The following is a 15,242-nucleotide window of genomic DNA, read 5'->3' as shown; positions in this document are numbered from 1 at the left end:
AGAAAATCAATAACACAACAATGAAACCATCAAGCATGCAGTTGGGAAGCAGAACCTAGTGCATTGTTGCTTTGCCAGCATTAATAATGCTTGTAAATAACACGAAAAGAAGGGAAAGCGTTGGTTAAATGTCCTGTAAGTGTCTTAGAACAGGGGTCCCCAACCTCTGGAATGTAATGCCTGATGATTTGAGGTGGAGCTGATGTAATAATAATAGAAATAAAGTGCACAATAAATGTAATGTGCTTGAATCATCCAGAAACCATCCTTCCCTCTCTCTCCTCCACCGGCCCCACCCCACCCCACCCCTACCCCCAGCCCCCATTCATGGCAAAATTGTCTTCCATGGAACCGGTTCCTGGTTCAAAATGGTTGGGGACCACTGACTTAGAATAGTTATCTGTAGTCTTTTTCTCTCTCTCTTAAACTTCTTAAATGAAAGAGAGCTGAATTGCTGTGGACCAAAATCTCCTGTTAGGAAAACAAACTATAAGAACAAAATTATGATATTGGCCCTTGGAATTGACTAATGACAGTAAGACATTTTATTGAGAGCAAAGAACTGTAAAGAATCATGCTTGTAAAATCTTTTATTTGATCATATTTTAAAATGTAATCAGAATTTATAAGCTGGAAAACTTAATAGCAAGGAGAAACTATGCTGGACCATTTGGCAAAACTAAGGGATAACACTCCTTTGAAATAAAAGTTCAGTTTGTTTTAAACCCCACTGATTGTGATTAAAAAGGTCAATTATATTTCAATTGCAGGAAGTGGAAAAGCTGAAGAGGTGTTGAGCTCTTCACCGGGTCAGGAGAGCGACCACAGAAGAAAGGGGGAGAAAGGAGCTCTCCACCTACGAAGGACACAAAAGAATAAGGTTAAATTTTCTCAATCTGCTTTTTAATTTTTAATAAAGATTTAATTTTAGAATCATTTTAGATTTATAGAAAAGTTGCAAAGAGAGTTCCCATATAACTGCACCAGTTTCCCTACTGGCTAGCATCTTACTATGGTAGGTGTATCACAACTAATGAACCAATGTTGATAGATTATTAATCAAAGACTGTCCTTTATTCAGATTGCTCAGTTTTTACATAATGTCCCTGTGCTGTTCCAAGATCCCATTCAGATAGCATATTACCTCTACTCATTAAGTTTCCTTAAGCTCCTCTAAACCGTGACTGCACATTTCTTGTTTCTGATGACCTTGACAGTTTTGAGGAGAATCTGCCTTAATTTTTGTATTTTGCAGAATGGGCCTCAGTTTTTTTGTCTGATGTTTTTATGATGGTTAGACTGGAGTTATGGGGTGTCGAGAGGAAGACCACAGAGGTAAAGCACCAGTTTCATCACATCATTTTAGGGGTACATGCTATCAACAGGACACCACTGATGATAACTGGCTAAAGTAATTTTGTCCAGTTTTTCCACCTGGTTAGTCTTCCAAGGTTATTCCCGCACCCCCTTCCCCTTTTCATACTGTACACTTTGAAAGTCACTATGCACACCATACTTAAGAGGTGGGAAATAATGCTTTCTTTCCTTATAGGAGGCACACCTTCATTAATTATGTAAAATTCTGTACTTCTGGGAAATCTGTCTATTCTCCCTTTTTAGTTGGTTCTTATACCTCTTTGCCTCAGTCTGTTTTTTTTTTTTTATTTTAAATTTTCTCAGTCTGTTTTTAACATAAATCATATTATTCTTTAATCTTTATCTTTTGATTCTCCCATTACAGATATTTGGATATGTAAAGTTTTATTGTCAATGAATAATGTAGGGTCCAAGCTGATGAGCAAGAGTCAGGACCACTAAGATATTTTACATCAAACCAGCTTAAAAATTCAGAGAGATAGTTTCCTTGAACTTAAAAAAAAAAAAAGCTCAGATGCCAGGATTTATGTATGTGTGGATAGCTCTTAATGTTTTATCCAAATTGTCTCATGTGTTTATTTAAACAGTGTTGAAATGATGTAAGGCCACCTCTGCTTCTGACCTTACCCTGTCCAGTCTGTGTACATACCATTACCAGGTTAATTTTTCTAAAACATAACTCTACATATGTTACTCCTTTACTTACAACCTAAAATAATTCCCTTGCCTGAATGCTAAGTTGCTTTAGTCGTGTCCGACTCTTTGCGACCCTATGGACCGTAGCCCACCAGACTCCTCTGTCCATGGTATTCCCCAGGCAAGAATACTGGAGTGGGTTGCCATGCCCTCCTCCAGGGGATCTTTCTGACTCAGGGACTGTGTCTCTTATGTCTCCTGCTTTGGCAGTCAGATTCTTTACCACTAGGGCCACCTGGGAAGCCCCAAAATAACTCCCCAGTGCTTACCAAATAAAAGCCCAGATCATTAGCCTAGTTTTCATGACACTGCAGTAAAATATTTCATTTCTCATTATTTCCCCCCCTATGTGTTCCTGCCAAGAGGAACCTAAACTCATAAATATGTTTTTTCCTCTTTTTGCCTCTGTAGTTTCATCGGGCCTCCCTGGAGGCTCAACCGGAAAGCATCCACCTGCAGTGCAGTAGCCGTAGGAGACGTAGGTTCGATCCCTGGGTTGGGAAGCTCCCCTGGAGGAGAGCATGGCAGCCCACTCCAGTATTCTTGCTGGGGGAATCCCATGGACAGAGGAGCCTGGTGGGCTACGGTCTGTAGGGTCGCAAAGAATCCGACATGACAGAACGCCTTAGCATAGCACAGCACATAGTTTCACTCATGCTGCTGTTGAGAGGCAACACCCATCTCTATTCATTAAATTCCCATCTTGAGTCAGAAATCTTCTGTTGGTCCCATCTGCTCTATTTCTACCCTTGTCCACCCTGCACTCTGCCCTGGGAGGCTGACCTGTGTACCCTAGCAACACCATCCGTGTCTCTGCCTTCCTGGTGGGTTCAGCCAATGGGAAGCCCAGAAGGACGTCAGAACGTGAGGTCAGGGCGCCTTCCCCGGTGACTCCTTCCTGCAGGGCTGCCCTGGGCTGCTCAGGTCCGCTCAGGGCAGCCATCATACAGCTTTCTCCTTTGGGATTCTAGTCACTGCTCCCTCCCCTCCTCCAGAGGCCCAGGGCTGGTCATGGTTCCCATCTCCTGTCTCCTCCCACCCACCCTGCAGGTGGTTTCATTAAATCCTTCTCTTCCCACAGCTTGGGTGCCACATATTTCCTCTTGAGACCCTGATGCTCACTTCCTCTTCAAAATCAAAAACCACTTCTTTCAAGAAACTTTCACTTGTACATCTCACAGAATATCATCTTTTCTACCTCTGAGCATAAAATAGCACTTTGTCTAAAGGCACTGGTAAAAGTTTGCATTTTATTAACGCTGTTTTTTGGAGTATAAAGTCTCAAAGGACAAGAGGACCAACTTATCTCCTTTTGTTCCCCCAAATCCTAACAGTGTCCCACACGGTACTAGGTGCTTGAGACATTATGTGCTACACACATGAATATTTAAAAACGCACCTTCCAAGTGTTATTGTTTGTTAACCTGTACAGAGTTCTCATTCACTTGAGAAAGGAAGTGGAATTTTTGCAAAGCATGGGAAAATTAATGTTTTCTTCCCATACTCAAGATACGTTCTATAGAAGATCATCAAAATCATGTTTAAAAAAAAAATCATGTTGATTTCTACTTTACTACATCCTCAATAGCGAATTCTGAGAATATTGGAAGAATGAGTTGAAAAATAACTTGATTGAATTTCAGATGATGACATTCTACATAACATTTCCAAATATTCTATATAGAATTCCACCTCTTTCAAAGTCTACCATCCCCAATAAGACTTTTCTGTTTAACCTCACCTCAAGTATTGATATGCTTTATGCCACAATCAACCCAAATTTATGTAACATAATTTTCACTTGCTGTACTACTTTGTAATTATTTACCAGTTTCTTTTGTCAGTTTGTTTGTATTAGGAAGGAGCATGTATTCACTACTTTTGTATCTCACCACACTCTTGTATTTTATATATATATATATATATATATATATATATATGCTTTTGCAAGTGGTGTTTCATTAATAGACCACTAGAATTCTGAGAAGTCTAGAAAAGTCATCCCTTTATTTATAAAAATACAGTTTCAATATATAGAGTTATGAACTGAATGTTTGTGTCCCGCTCCCAAAACTGGGATATTGAAACCCCAACCCCCAATGTGATGGTATTAGGAGTTGGAGCCTTTGGGAGTTAATAAGGTTTAGATGAGATCATGAAGGTGAGGTCCCCATGATGGGATTACTATCCTCATAAGAGGAAAGACCAAAACACTTTCTCTCCCTAGTCTTTGAAGACACAGCAAAAAGGTAGCCAACTGCAAGCTAAGAAGAGCACCCTCGCCAAGAAACTGAACTGGCTCATACCTTGATCTTGGACTTCCCACCATCCAGAACTGTGAGACATAAGTTCCTGATGTTTAACCTGTTCAGGCCTTTTTGTTATAGTAGCTTGAACAAGCCAGTACAGCTATCTTCTTCATAAGAAGAAATCAAAATCTATCTTTCTTTTAAGATAACATTTGAAAGACTTAAAGAACTGCTATTATTGAATTATTGTTCAAAATAATACTTTGTTTACAAAGCCCTTAATTACATTTCTAAACATTCACAGATTCTGGGACTTACCATTGATTCTTTTTTTAGAAAGTGCGATTGGCTCTCCTTCTGTTGATGTCTCTCTTGATTTGGCAAAGAGAACACAGAGGACAGCAAAGGGTCACCATGTAGTCATCACAAATGGATCCCTGTTGGAAAATAGAAAAGAAACAGAAATGTAAAAATCCACCTATGTGGAAATAAAGGCTCGTGGGTTTTCAAGACATTTTGAAGAGAAGCAGAAGTCGCTGATGCTTTGAATTTGAAGTTGGGATGGATACATTCAGGAAAATGTTAGCTGATTTATCCACATAACTCCTGTCTCTTTTTATCACATCAGATGTTTTCCTGCACTTTGTAATATTGAAAATAGAAGCAATCCAACCAGGGGCTTCCCTGGTGGTTCAGTGGTAAAGAATCCACCTGCCAATGCAGAAGACCCAGGTTGGATCCCTGGTCTGGGAAGATCCCACATGCTATGGGTCAACGAAGCCCCTGTACCACAACTATCGAGGCCACACTCTGGACCCCAGGAGCTGCAATTACTGAGTCCATGTGCTGCAACTACTGAAGTCCATGCTCTCTAGAGCCGGTGCTCTGCGACAAGAGAAGCTACTGCAGTGAGAAGCCCACACACTGCGTAGCCCCCGTGTGCCACAACTAGAGAAAAGCCTTCGCGGGAACAAAGACCCAACACAGCCAAAAAAAAGTGAATACATAAAATTTAAAAAGGAAAAAGAGTCCATGAGGCAGAAGAGGCAAAAGATTAAAGAGAGGTGAAAGATTGGAAAAAAAAAGAAAAGATCCAACAAACTATCAAAGGAAGGTAAAATAAACAGTTTCAGGAAGTAAAATCTCAAAATTCTTTTCTCCTATACCCTTTCCCTGTATCAGGAAGCTCCTAGAAGGTGCCCCCACCAGAATGAAGAAGCAAACTAAGAAAGAAGAGGATGTGGGGTATAAGAAACCAGAACCTAACATGCGGGACTGGTTAAAGGAATCCCCAGGTCAAGATGATGGAGATGGCAGGGCGGAAGCAGAGCATGAGGAATGGAAAACTGGTTCAAAGGGTAGCAGGTCACGGAGTGATTTCATCAAGAAGATGAAGATGATAGGATGTCTGTGTGATGTTTAGGGAAGAGATTTAGAAAACTGGAAAGAGTTTGGGATTGGATTACTTCTAAGTAAATGGAAAACTCCTAATGAAAAAGTCAAGAGTTATTAATAGTAGGAAAAACCAAGTTTAGTAGACAAGGCAATCATTGTTCATTACACAATTCAACTCAGCTCTGAAGAGCAAATATAGGTGTCATAATGTAAATGCTAAATATGGACTTAGCCAAAACTATATATAATCATATTGGAGGGGGGCTTCCCTTGTGGCTCAGCTGGTAAAGAATCCACCTACAATGTGGGAGACCTGGGTTTGATCCCTGGATTGGGAAGGTCCCCTGGAGAAGGGCAATGCTACCTACTCCAATATTTTGGCCTAGAGAATTCCATGGACTGTATAATATATGTGCTGCCAAAGCGAGCACTCCATGGACTGTATAGTCCATGGGGTTGCAGAGAGTTGGACAAAACTGAGCAACTTTCACTTCATATATTGGAGGGAGTGGGGTAGGGGTAGAGTGCATGTCCGTGGTGCAGAAGGGGGAGAAAACAGAACTAAATTCTCATCTTCCATGATGGGAGGCCCCTAGACAACGCCCCCAACTGAACAGTCAAAAGGTAGCAATACAAGTCTACAATTTGGAGATATGGAGGAAAACGGCTCTGGGAAAGAGGAAATGGGGAATAGAAGTTTGGGGACTATTATTTTTCTCAACAAACCTTGTAAATTAGGTAATTTTAACAACTATGTGCTTGCAGAGCTTTGTTAAATAACATTCAAGCCGCACTAGAAAATAGGGCTGGGGGGACTTAGTGAGCCAGAAATCTTCAGAAATTTTTGAAAAAAAAAAAATGAAGCAGATGGGATTATGTTGATGGAGAAAAGTAAAACAGAACTCAGGAACATGAAACTTAACATAATCAGGGGCACCGCGTTAGATAAACCCCAAACCTAAACCTGTGAGATCAGAAAGGAGGAAGGAACAGGCTGGGGAATGAAAGACGGGAGGTTAACTGAAGCCAGCTTTTGTGGCTGGGCCAGCCCAGAACGGCCAGCTGCGGCCTTGCCTGGGGCACAGTGCAGAGCAGTTTAACGGACAACCTCATGTGGGCTTTGGGGCCCCAGCAAAGAAGAGGGGTGAGATAAGTGGGGAGCTATTCACCCATTGCATAAGAGGCCAGGCTCCCAAGGACTCACCACAAAAGTGTTAAGAGAAACAGTAAGAGGTAAAGACATTTTAGCACAGCAGAGACATCTAAATCATTTCCACCGATGAGACAGGCAAATTGTTCTATGTTTCCTATTCATCAAATGTTAATTTTTCCTACCTTTTTTTTTTTTTTTTTTGGCTGAATAGACCTTTCCCGGTTCCTTTTGTTCCCTTTGCTGTGCTATGCTTAGTTGTGTGTCGCTCAGTTGTGTCCGACTCTTTGCCACCCCATGGACTGTATAGCCTGCCAGGTTACTCTGTCCATGGGGATTCTCCAGGCAAGAATACTGGAGTGGGTTGCCATGCCCTCCTCCAGAGGATCTTCCCAGCCCAGGGATTGAACCCAGGTCTCCTGCATTGCAGGCAGTTTCTTTACCATCTGAGCCACTAGGGAAGCCCTTTGTTCCCTTTAGCAGTAATTTTTTTTTTTTTAAGATTTTTTTTTTTTGGATGGGGACCGTTTTTAAAGCCTTTATTGAATTTGTTACATTATTGCTTCATTGTTTCATGTTTTGTTTCTTTGGCCTTGAGACATGTGGGATCTTGGCTCCTTGAGCAGGGATCGAATGCCCCACCCTACGTTGGAAAGTGAAGTCTTAACCACTGGACCATTAGCGAAGTCCCCTTTTAGTAGTTTCAGATGTTCCACAACTAATTTTTATCCTTTTAGTGATGATCCTGAAATTTTTACCCACAACTTAATATTATATTTATCTTGAGATTCATCCAAATTGTGTTTATCAATAGTTCATTCCTTTTTATTGTTGAGTAGTATACTATTACATGGATAGATAGACCACAATTTGTTTATTCATTCACCTGCTGGGGGACATTTGGGATGTTTTTTTAGTTTTTGGCTATTGCAAGCAAAACTACTCTAAATATTTGTGTACAAGTCTTGATATGGATATGTATTTTTGCAGGGTAGATATCTAGGAGCAGAATGGCTGGGCCAAAAAGCAGGTGTATGTTTAACTTTTTAAGAAACTATATTTTACACTCCAACCATCAGTGCATGAGGGTTTCGGTTCCTCCATATAAGCTAACACTTGGTGTGAGTTAGTCTGTTTATTTTAGCTGTCCCAATAGATATATGGCAGTACCTCACTATGGTTTTCATTTGCATTTCTCTAGTGACTGATGATGTTGAACATCTTCTTATGTACTTATTTGCCATTCAAATATTTTCTTTTTTTTTTTCTAATTTTTTTGGGGGTTAAAAATACTTAGCATGAGATCTGCCTTCCTAACACATTTTAAGTGTACACAACAACTTGATGAATCCTCAAAAAATCATACTGAGTGAAAGACGCTGCATAAAATAGTACACTGTATGGTGAAAAGTGAAAGTCGTTCAGTCTTGTCCAACTCTTTACAACCCCATGGACTATACAGTCCATGGAATTCTCCAGGCCAAGATACTGGAGAGGGTAGCTGTTTCCTTCTCCAGGGGATCTTCCCAACCCAGGGATTGATCCAAGCCTTCCGCATTGCAGGCAGATTCTTTACAAGCTGAGCCACTAGTAAAGCCCAAGAATACTGGAGTGGGTAGCTTATCCCTTCTTCAGCTGATCTTCCTGACCCAGGAATTGAACTGGAATCTCGTGTACTATAGGCGGATTCTTTACCAGCTGAGCTACAAGGGAAGCCCACACACTATGTAGTTCTCTTATATAAAATGGTAGACAATGAAAACTAATCTACAGTGACAGAAAGCATATTGGTGGTTGCTTTGGGAAGAAGTGGGGGAAAAGAAGGAAAGATTACAAAAGTATGTGAGTAGATAGTACCTTTCAGATTTTGAATGTGCATATCCTGTGATCTATCAATCAAATCTATTAACAGTATACTATCTTACAAAAATACCAGTGTGTACAAAATGCTGTGTACAACTGCAGCATTACTTAAGGTTTCATCAATAAGAAAGTGATTAAGTAAATAATCTATATGATGGAATACTATGTAGACATGAAAAAGAATCTATATTACGGACATAAAGGGGGTCTACCTTATATTAAGTGGAAAAAAACAGGTTATAATATAGTATGAACTCATTTAAAACATAGAAACAAAATAAAAGAGCCCTGCAAATCCCAAACCACATATGTTTAGCTCTAGAGTTATAGGTGTAGTTATATCTAATCTATCTATCTATTTATATGCCTTAGAGGAGAACAAAAGCCCAAAGACTGAATGCTCAGTCGTGTCTGACTCTTTGTGACCCCATGGACTATATAGCCCATCAAGCTCCTCTGCCCATGGAATTTTCCAGGCAAGGTTACTAGAATGGGTTGCCATTTCCTACTCCAGGGGATATTCCCAATCCAGGAATCAAACTGGTGTCTCTTGTGTCTCCTACATTGGCAGGCAGATTCTTTACCACTGAGAGGTAAAGCCTTATAGGAGGATGCACACCAAATTATTGATATTAATAAAATTTTTATCACTGAATAGTGGAATTGGGCATAAAGCAGTTAGATTTTCACTTTTTATTTTATATATCTCTGTGTTTAAATTTGTCATAAAATTACCTATACATGTAATATTTTTATGATTAAAAAACTAACAAATGTTTTAAGCAAAAAAATAGTTTCAATGGAGTAAAATTAGCTCCTTAAATATTCTATTTATTTGTTCTGTGATGGTTAATTTTATGTGTCAACTTGGCTAGGCCATAGTACCCACATATTCAGTCAAATGCTATTCTGGATGTTTCTGTGAGGGTAATATTTCAGATGAAATTAATGCTTAAATCAGTAAACTTAGAGCAACCATCCAGAATGTGGGTGGGCCTCACCTAATTTTTGAAGGCCTTAATAGAGAAAGAGCAATCTCCCCTGAACAAGAAGGAATTCTGCCAGCAGGCTGCCTTTGGACTCTGCAACTCTTCCCAGCCTGTCAGCCTGTCTTGCTTTTTGGACTTACCAGTCCCCACAATGATATAAGGCAATTCCTTAAAACTTCTTGCTCTCTTTATATATCTATATTCATATCATCTCTATCTCCTTTTGGTTCTGTTTCTGGAGAGCACTAAAACCTTCTGTTACATAAGTGAAGCTTATGGTGTAATGAAGGGGGCATCCCAGGTGGTGCTAGTGCTTAAGAACCTTCCTGCCAATGCAGGAGACATAAGAGACGCTGGTTCGAGCCTTGGGTCAGGAAGATCCCCTGGAGGAGGGCATGGCAACCCACTCCAGTATTCTTGCCTGGAGAATCCCATGGACAGAATCCCGTGGACAGAGCCCTTGGTGGTCTACAGTGCACTGGGCCACAGAGAGTCAGACGTGACTGAAGTGACTTAGCATGGTGTAATGGAGTGTGCAGGCATGAAAAGTTAGAGTTGAGTAATGACTCCTTTTCGACTAGTGCATTTCTTTGCCTGAGTTATTCTACCTTTTAAAACTTTTCTCATCTGTAAAATGTGGTAGATCTACTTACTTTACAGGGATGGTGCGAGGTTTTTGTGATGTAACATGTAATGTACTTGGGGCATAGTATGGGCATGGCTCTGAACAATCCTCTTCCGTTGTATGACATACATTGCAAATATGAGAGTTGTTTGTTTTCTATGGTTTTCACAGAGATGTGGAAGGAGGTCATATAACCAGAGGATCTATTGTTACAATAATAGAATGCACATGCCAGGTTGCACATGCCAGGAAACGCCTACCAACCAAATTTAGTTGATGCCTGCGGGCATGTCCTCCTCCAGGGGATCTTTCCCACCCAGGGATTGAACCCATGTCTCTTACATCTCCTGCATCTGCCTCTTTCTTTACCACTAGCGCCACCTGGGAAGCCCCAGTTCAGTTGACAGATACCATCAAATGGCCTCCATGTTTATCACAATTATTTTGAATGTGGGTGCATATTCGAATGATACAATATTGTAAAAGATTCACCGGAATGCCGTATCGAGTCCTGTAGAGGGTCCTCATCGCGACAGTTGCTCCGCACAGACAACATTCATTCATGTCAGCTGCAACTTGACACGCAAGACACGTGAAGCAAAATGTGCCGCAGAGACCTGGATGCGTGAAAACAGAGGTATGAATTACTGCATTCTGCCCTCCACCATGGTTGAGAGTCAGGGTGTGCTCATGGATGGCAGTTCCAAGCCCTGGGGCCTTTCCCACATAGTCGGCTGCCAAGGCCGTCCTCACTGCTCCTGTTCAACATCACATCAGCTTCCCCCCGGCCCCCCTTGTACTGCCTTCTTCCATGTACTGGATGACTCACTGAAACCTGGCCCCGTTCAGAGGTTATCCTCACTACCCACAATGCCTCCGTCTGAAGTCCAGGAGTGAGGTCAAATAACGTGAGAAGTTCTCCAACAGGAACCTACTCAAGAAGCCGAGGTGTCACTCACAGAAATGGGGCCTCCAGTGCTCTGGGAAGATGCTGCTGCTTGATCTGAATATGGAATGATGATTAGGAATTTTATAGATTAAGGAAAGGGGAAAGAGCCTCTTTAGATAACTTGGTTTGTCTTAGCAATGGCTGGATTTGCATAACATGGCTGGAACCAGGGATGGGGGAAGAATGGGGATGAAGCTGGATCCAAGGCAGGGTGGAGACTGGACGATTTGGAAGTATGAGTGTTCAGAGGGGGTCACAGAAATCATGAAGAACTTCTGAAATATTTTAAGAAGGGAGAATGATTTGGTCAGATCTATGATTTAAGAAATTCTATGTGACGGTTTTAAGCTCATATTAGAACTTGTAACTCACTTATTCAAGTAACAACACTAGGATTTGGAGGATTAGAATATTCCTCTTTAGAAGGTTTTATTGTTGTGGTTTCATGATCACTATGATTTGCAGATGTTGAACTAATGTCCTGAGAAGTGCAAGTGACCAGCCCGGGTCATGCAGCAGGACAAGGAGAGCAAATCAACAAGTTCAGTGGTTCCATGTCCCAGGTGATTCTTTCCCTCTATGCTTTTCAATGTAATTATCAACTCCATTCCAAATTTTAATTCCTCTGCCAAGTTAAAGGTTAATAGGTTTTCGTTCCCTGTCTCAGAACACTGGGTAGATTTGAAACAGGTGAAAGAAAGAAACAAATGAACAAAAAACCTCTGAGTAAAATTTGTTTTATTTTTTATTTTGTAGGCAGGTTTGTTTGTTTCTTGCTTGGTGTTGAGACCTAAGCATTTGGCCTCTCTGACATGCACATCTTACCCCGAGCTTTTCTTCTCTCAGGTATACTTGGATCTCATAAAATGAAACAAAGCAGAAAATGAAGCAGAGTTAGAGATATTTTACCCACTGAGCAGTTAACTGCCTTCAGAATTCTTTATTCTTATCTGTATAACAATCCTAAATGTATAAATAAAAATAATGCTTATGTGAGCTCATGCTGAAACCATGGATGAAAATGAACCCTTGTGTATGGGGCACAGTGTAACTGTAGTGAGTTTAATTGATGTGTAACAAAAGCAGTCTTTTTTCTTTTTAATAAAGTTAAACTTTAAACATCTCTTCTAATATAATGTATGGTTTATTTATATTAGGCCAAGCCTGTTCATTATTCAAATCATTGCCTTTTTTTTTTTTTTTACTTAACTCCAGAACTTTTTTAGGAGTAAGACTATCCTTTGAAGGGTGAAGAAGAATGAACTTACAATCAGTACAGGATTTTTTTGTTAGCAAAGCATTGCCTGACATGCAGGGTATCTTGGAATGAGAGGAGAACTTTTATTACACCATAAGGGAGAAATGAAGGAAAGATATGAGTAAACTGTGGAGGACAGAGGACCCTGGCATGCTACAGTCCATGGGGTCACAAAGAGTTGTATACAACTTAGAGACTGGACAACAACAATGTTCAAATTCACTTCTGAGTCAGTTACAGGTTTCCCCAGCACTTACAGACACCGCAGTCACTGAAACAATCACACATGCCCGTCTGCCAGTTGGAGTTTTGAGGTGCTGGACCGCTTCCAACTCCGGGCTGAGTTACAATGACCACTGGAGCAGATGCAGCTTGCATTTTCGATGCAGGTTCTTAAGCGGCTGTGGTCTGAAAGGAAAAACTTGGTGTCAGTAGTCTGGAGATTGCTCTTGGAAGCCTGTTCTCAGGGACTCTGACTCACAGGCAAGTGAGGAAGTTTAGATCAAGTTGCCGGCTGGTCTTTGAAGAACCTATTTCTACAGAGGCTCCTGGAGGAAGGGATTCACTGAATCGGTTAAAGGAACAGATGCCTCTCTTAGAGTTAGGAAATGAGACAGGCTTGTAAGTACTGTTTTAAACAGTTATCTGGTCTCCGCACAAGATAGGGAAACAGATGAGGAAACCTGTGTAAATGACGTGTGTGTGCTCAGTCGTGTCTGACTCTTTGTGACCGCATAGACTGTAGCCCACCAGGCTCCTCTGTCCATGGGATTTCCCAGGCAAGAATACTGGAGTGGTTTGCCATTTCCTCCTCCAGGGGATCATCCCAACCCAGGGATCAAACCCTTGTTTCCTGCGTCTCCTGCATGGGCAGGTAGGGTCTTTACCACTGTGCCACCTGGGAAGCCATGCCAACTAAAAATTGTCACTCATTATTTGCTGCCACAAGAATTAAGTCATTAACCACTCAGTTGCTGATTTTCAACATGCCCTGAAAGGAGTTCAGGGTGGAAATTAGGAATGAAGCACTCTGTGCTCTAGGGAACACTGGCAGAACAGGCCTTCAGAGAGTTAGATATGTGGGTGACAAGATTTTATGAGCCCAGTTTCTCACATCTTCTCCTATCTATAAAAGAATGAAAATCATTAATGGAGACAATTGCTCCATGTGACTTGCAGCAACCTTCTGCCAAAATGCATGCTTGATGGCATGTGTCCCCTTCACTAAAATCATATACATACTGACCTCCCCTCTGACCTTCTTAGAGCAGTTCCTCAGAGCTATCTGAGAAGCTGTCTCTCAGGCTATAGACCTCATTTGCCCCAAATAAAACTTAACTCGCAGCTGCCTGTTAACGAGTCCAAGCTCACTTTGCTCGAAGCACAACAGGCCAATAAATCCAAGAGATGAGATGTTGAGGCAAGGAATGCGACTTTATTCGGAAAGCTGACTGACCGAGAGGATAGTCGACTAATGTCTCAAAATAACCAGCTTGTCAGGGTCTGGATGCCAGTTTCTTCTATAGAACAGAAGGGGAGGATTTACAGAACTAAAGTAAAAAGGCAAATATCTGACTCATGGAGTCAGCTTTTAGGAATTTATCCATGAGGGATTGTAAACCCTTCTCTTTAAGCTTTTTTTTTTTTTTTTTGGTACATAAATTACACCTTTTATTTTTTTTTTCCAGTGGGTTTTGTCATACATTGATATGAATCAGCCATAGATTTACACGTATTCCCCATCCCGATCCCCCCTCCCCCCTCCCTTTCCACGCAATTCCTCTGGGTCTTCCCAGTGCACCAGGCCCGAGCACTTGCTTTATGGATAGGCAGTTTCTGGCCCAAGGATCATTCTTATAGGCTGGGCCTTTACTGCCCTTGCAGGGGTTCCTTTGTCTCATTAAGAGTTTACTGCCTGTAGGATATGGCTGGGAATAGGACCTTGTCTCTGGGAATGGTTTGGTCTGTCTTAGTCAGAGTCAAGATAAAAGTCTGCTCAGGGCCTCCTAACCTGAGTATGGCCCTGGGGGAGCTCAGACGATCTCTCCCAAGGACAGGGGTAGGACACTGAGGCACAATTAGAAAGGCATGCAAAATCCACTGCTGTTTAAATTGGCAAGGGAAATGCCCAGTAAAATAATAGTGCGAGGCTTTCCATCCACACGAGTCACAGTACAGTTTTTGGAGGAGAGAGGTCCAGTGTGAGAAACTAAGACAAAGTAAAGTGGCTACTGTATCAAGTAAGTAATCAATTTTCTTTTCTGCCATGGGAGTCAAGGACTACCCAGGGATCCCTGATGGAGATTAACATCTCACTGGGGGGAGCCACCAGAATCCCCAGGGCCACCCCGGTTGTTCAGCATGGCCATCTCAGGAGCCAAAGTCCCCCTTCCCCTTAGGGGCTGGGGGCAGTCCCTCTTCCAGTGACCCGTTTGTTTGCTATCTGGGCATAGCCCGGGGTGGGGAGGTTCTTTCTGGCAGTCTTGGGCACAGTGGCCAGTTGACTTGGTTTGTAGCATTTCCTCTTGTTGGTCTTATTTCCAGACGAATAGTTGAACTTTCTTGGACCCCCTGAGGTCACCAACCATGACTGCCAAAACAGCTATCAGTTCTGCATGAGCCCTGGCCTGTCTTTTCTCACGTTGGGGTCTCTCTTCCTCCTGAGCTTGATCTTGATTATTAAATACCCCA

The 15,242-nt window shown here is 41.6% G+C and overlaps 1 protein-coding gene across 1 annotated transcript in view; it reads right to left on the bottom strand.

Annotated features, from left to right (window-relative positions):
• Positions 1 to 575: 575 nt before the first annotated feature.
• The window catches only part of LOC122696385 (placenta-specific gene 8 protein), a 31,427-nt gene continuing 16,760 nt past the window's right edge, over positions 576 to 15,242 (bottom strand). Inside the window, exons 2-5 of the mRNA XM_043906318.1 lie at positions 12,809 to 12,959; positions 10,837 to 10,961; positions 4,641 to 4,759; positions 576 to 856 (exon numbers count right to left, since the gene is read on the bottom strand). Of these exons, the coding sequence (XP_043762253.1) occupies positions 4,655 to 4,759; positions 10,837 to 10,961; positions 12,809 to 12,929 (351 nt within the window). The 5' untranslated portion in view covers positions 12,930 to 12,959 and the 3' untranslated portion in view covers positions 576 to 856; positions 4,641 to 4,654. The remainder of the gene's footprint in view (positions 857 to 4,640; positions 4,760 to 10,836; positions 10,962 to 12,808; positions 12,960 to 15,242) is intronic.

This window comes from Cervus elaphus, chromosome 6, assembly GCF_910594005.1.
Source record: "Cervus elaphus chromosome 6, mCerEla1.1, whole genome shotgun sequence".
In the NCBI taxonomy this organism is placed as follows: domain Eukaryota; kingdom Metazoa; phylum Chordata; class Mammalia; order Artiodactyla; family Cervidae; genus Cervus; species Cervus elaphus.
The sequence above is the reverse complement of the archived record's forward strand: the minus strand, read 5'-3'. Positions and strand labels throughout refer to the sequence as shown.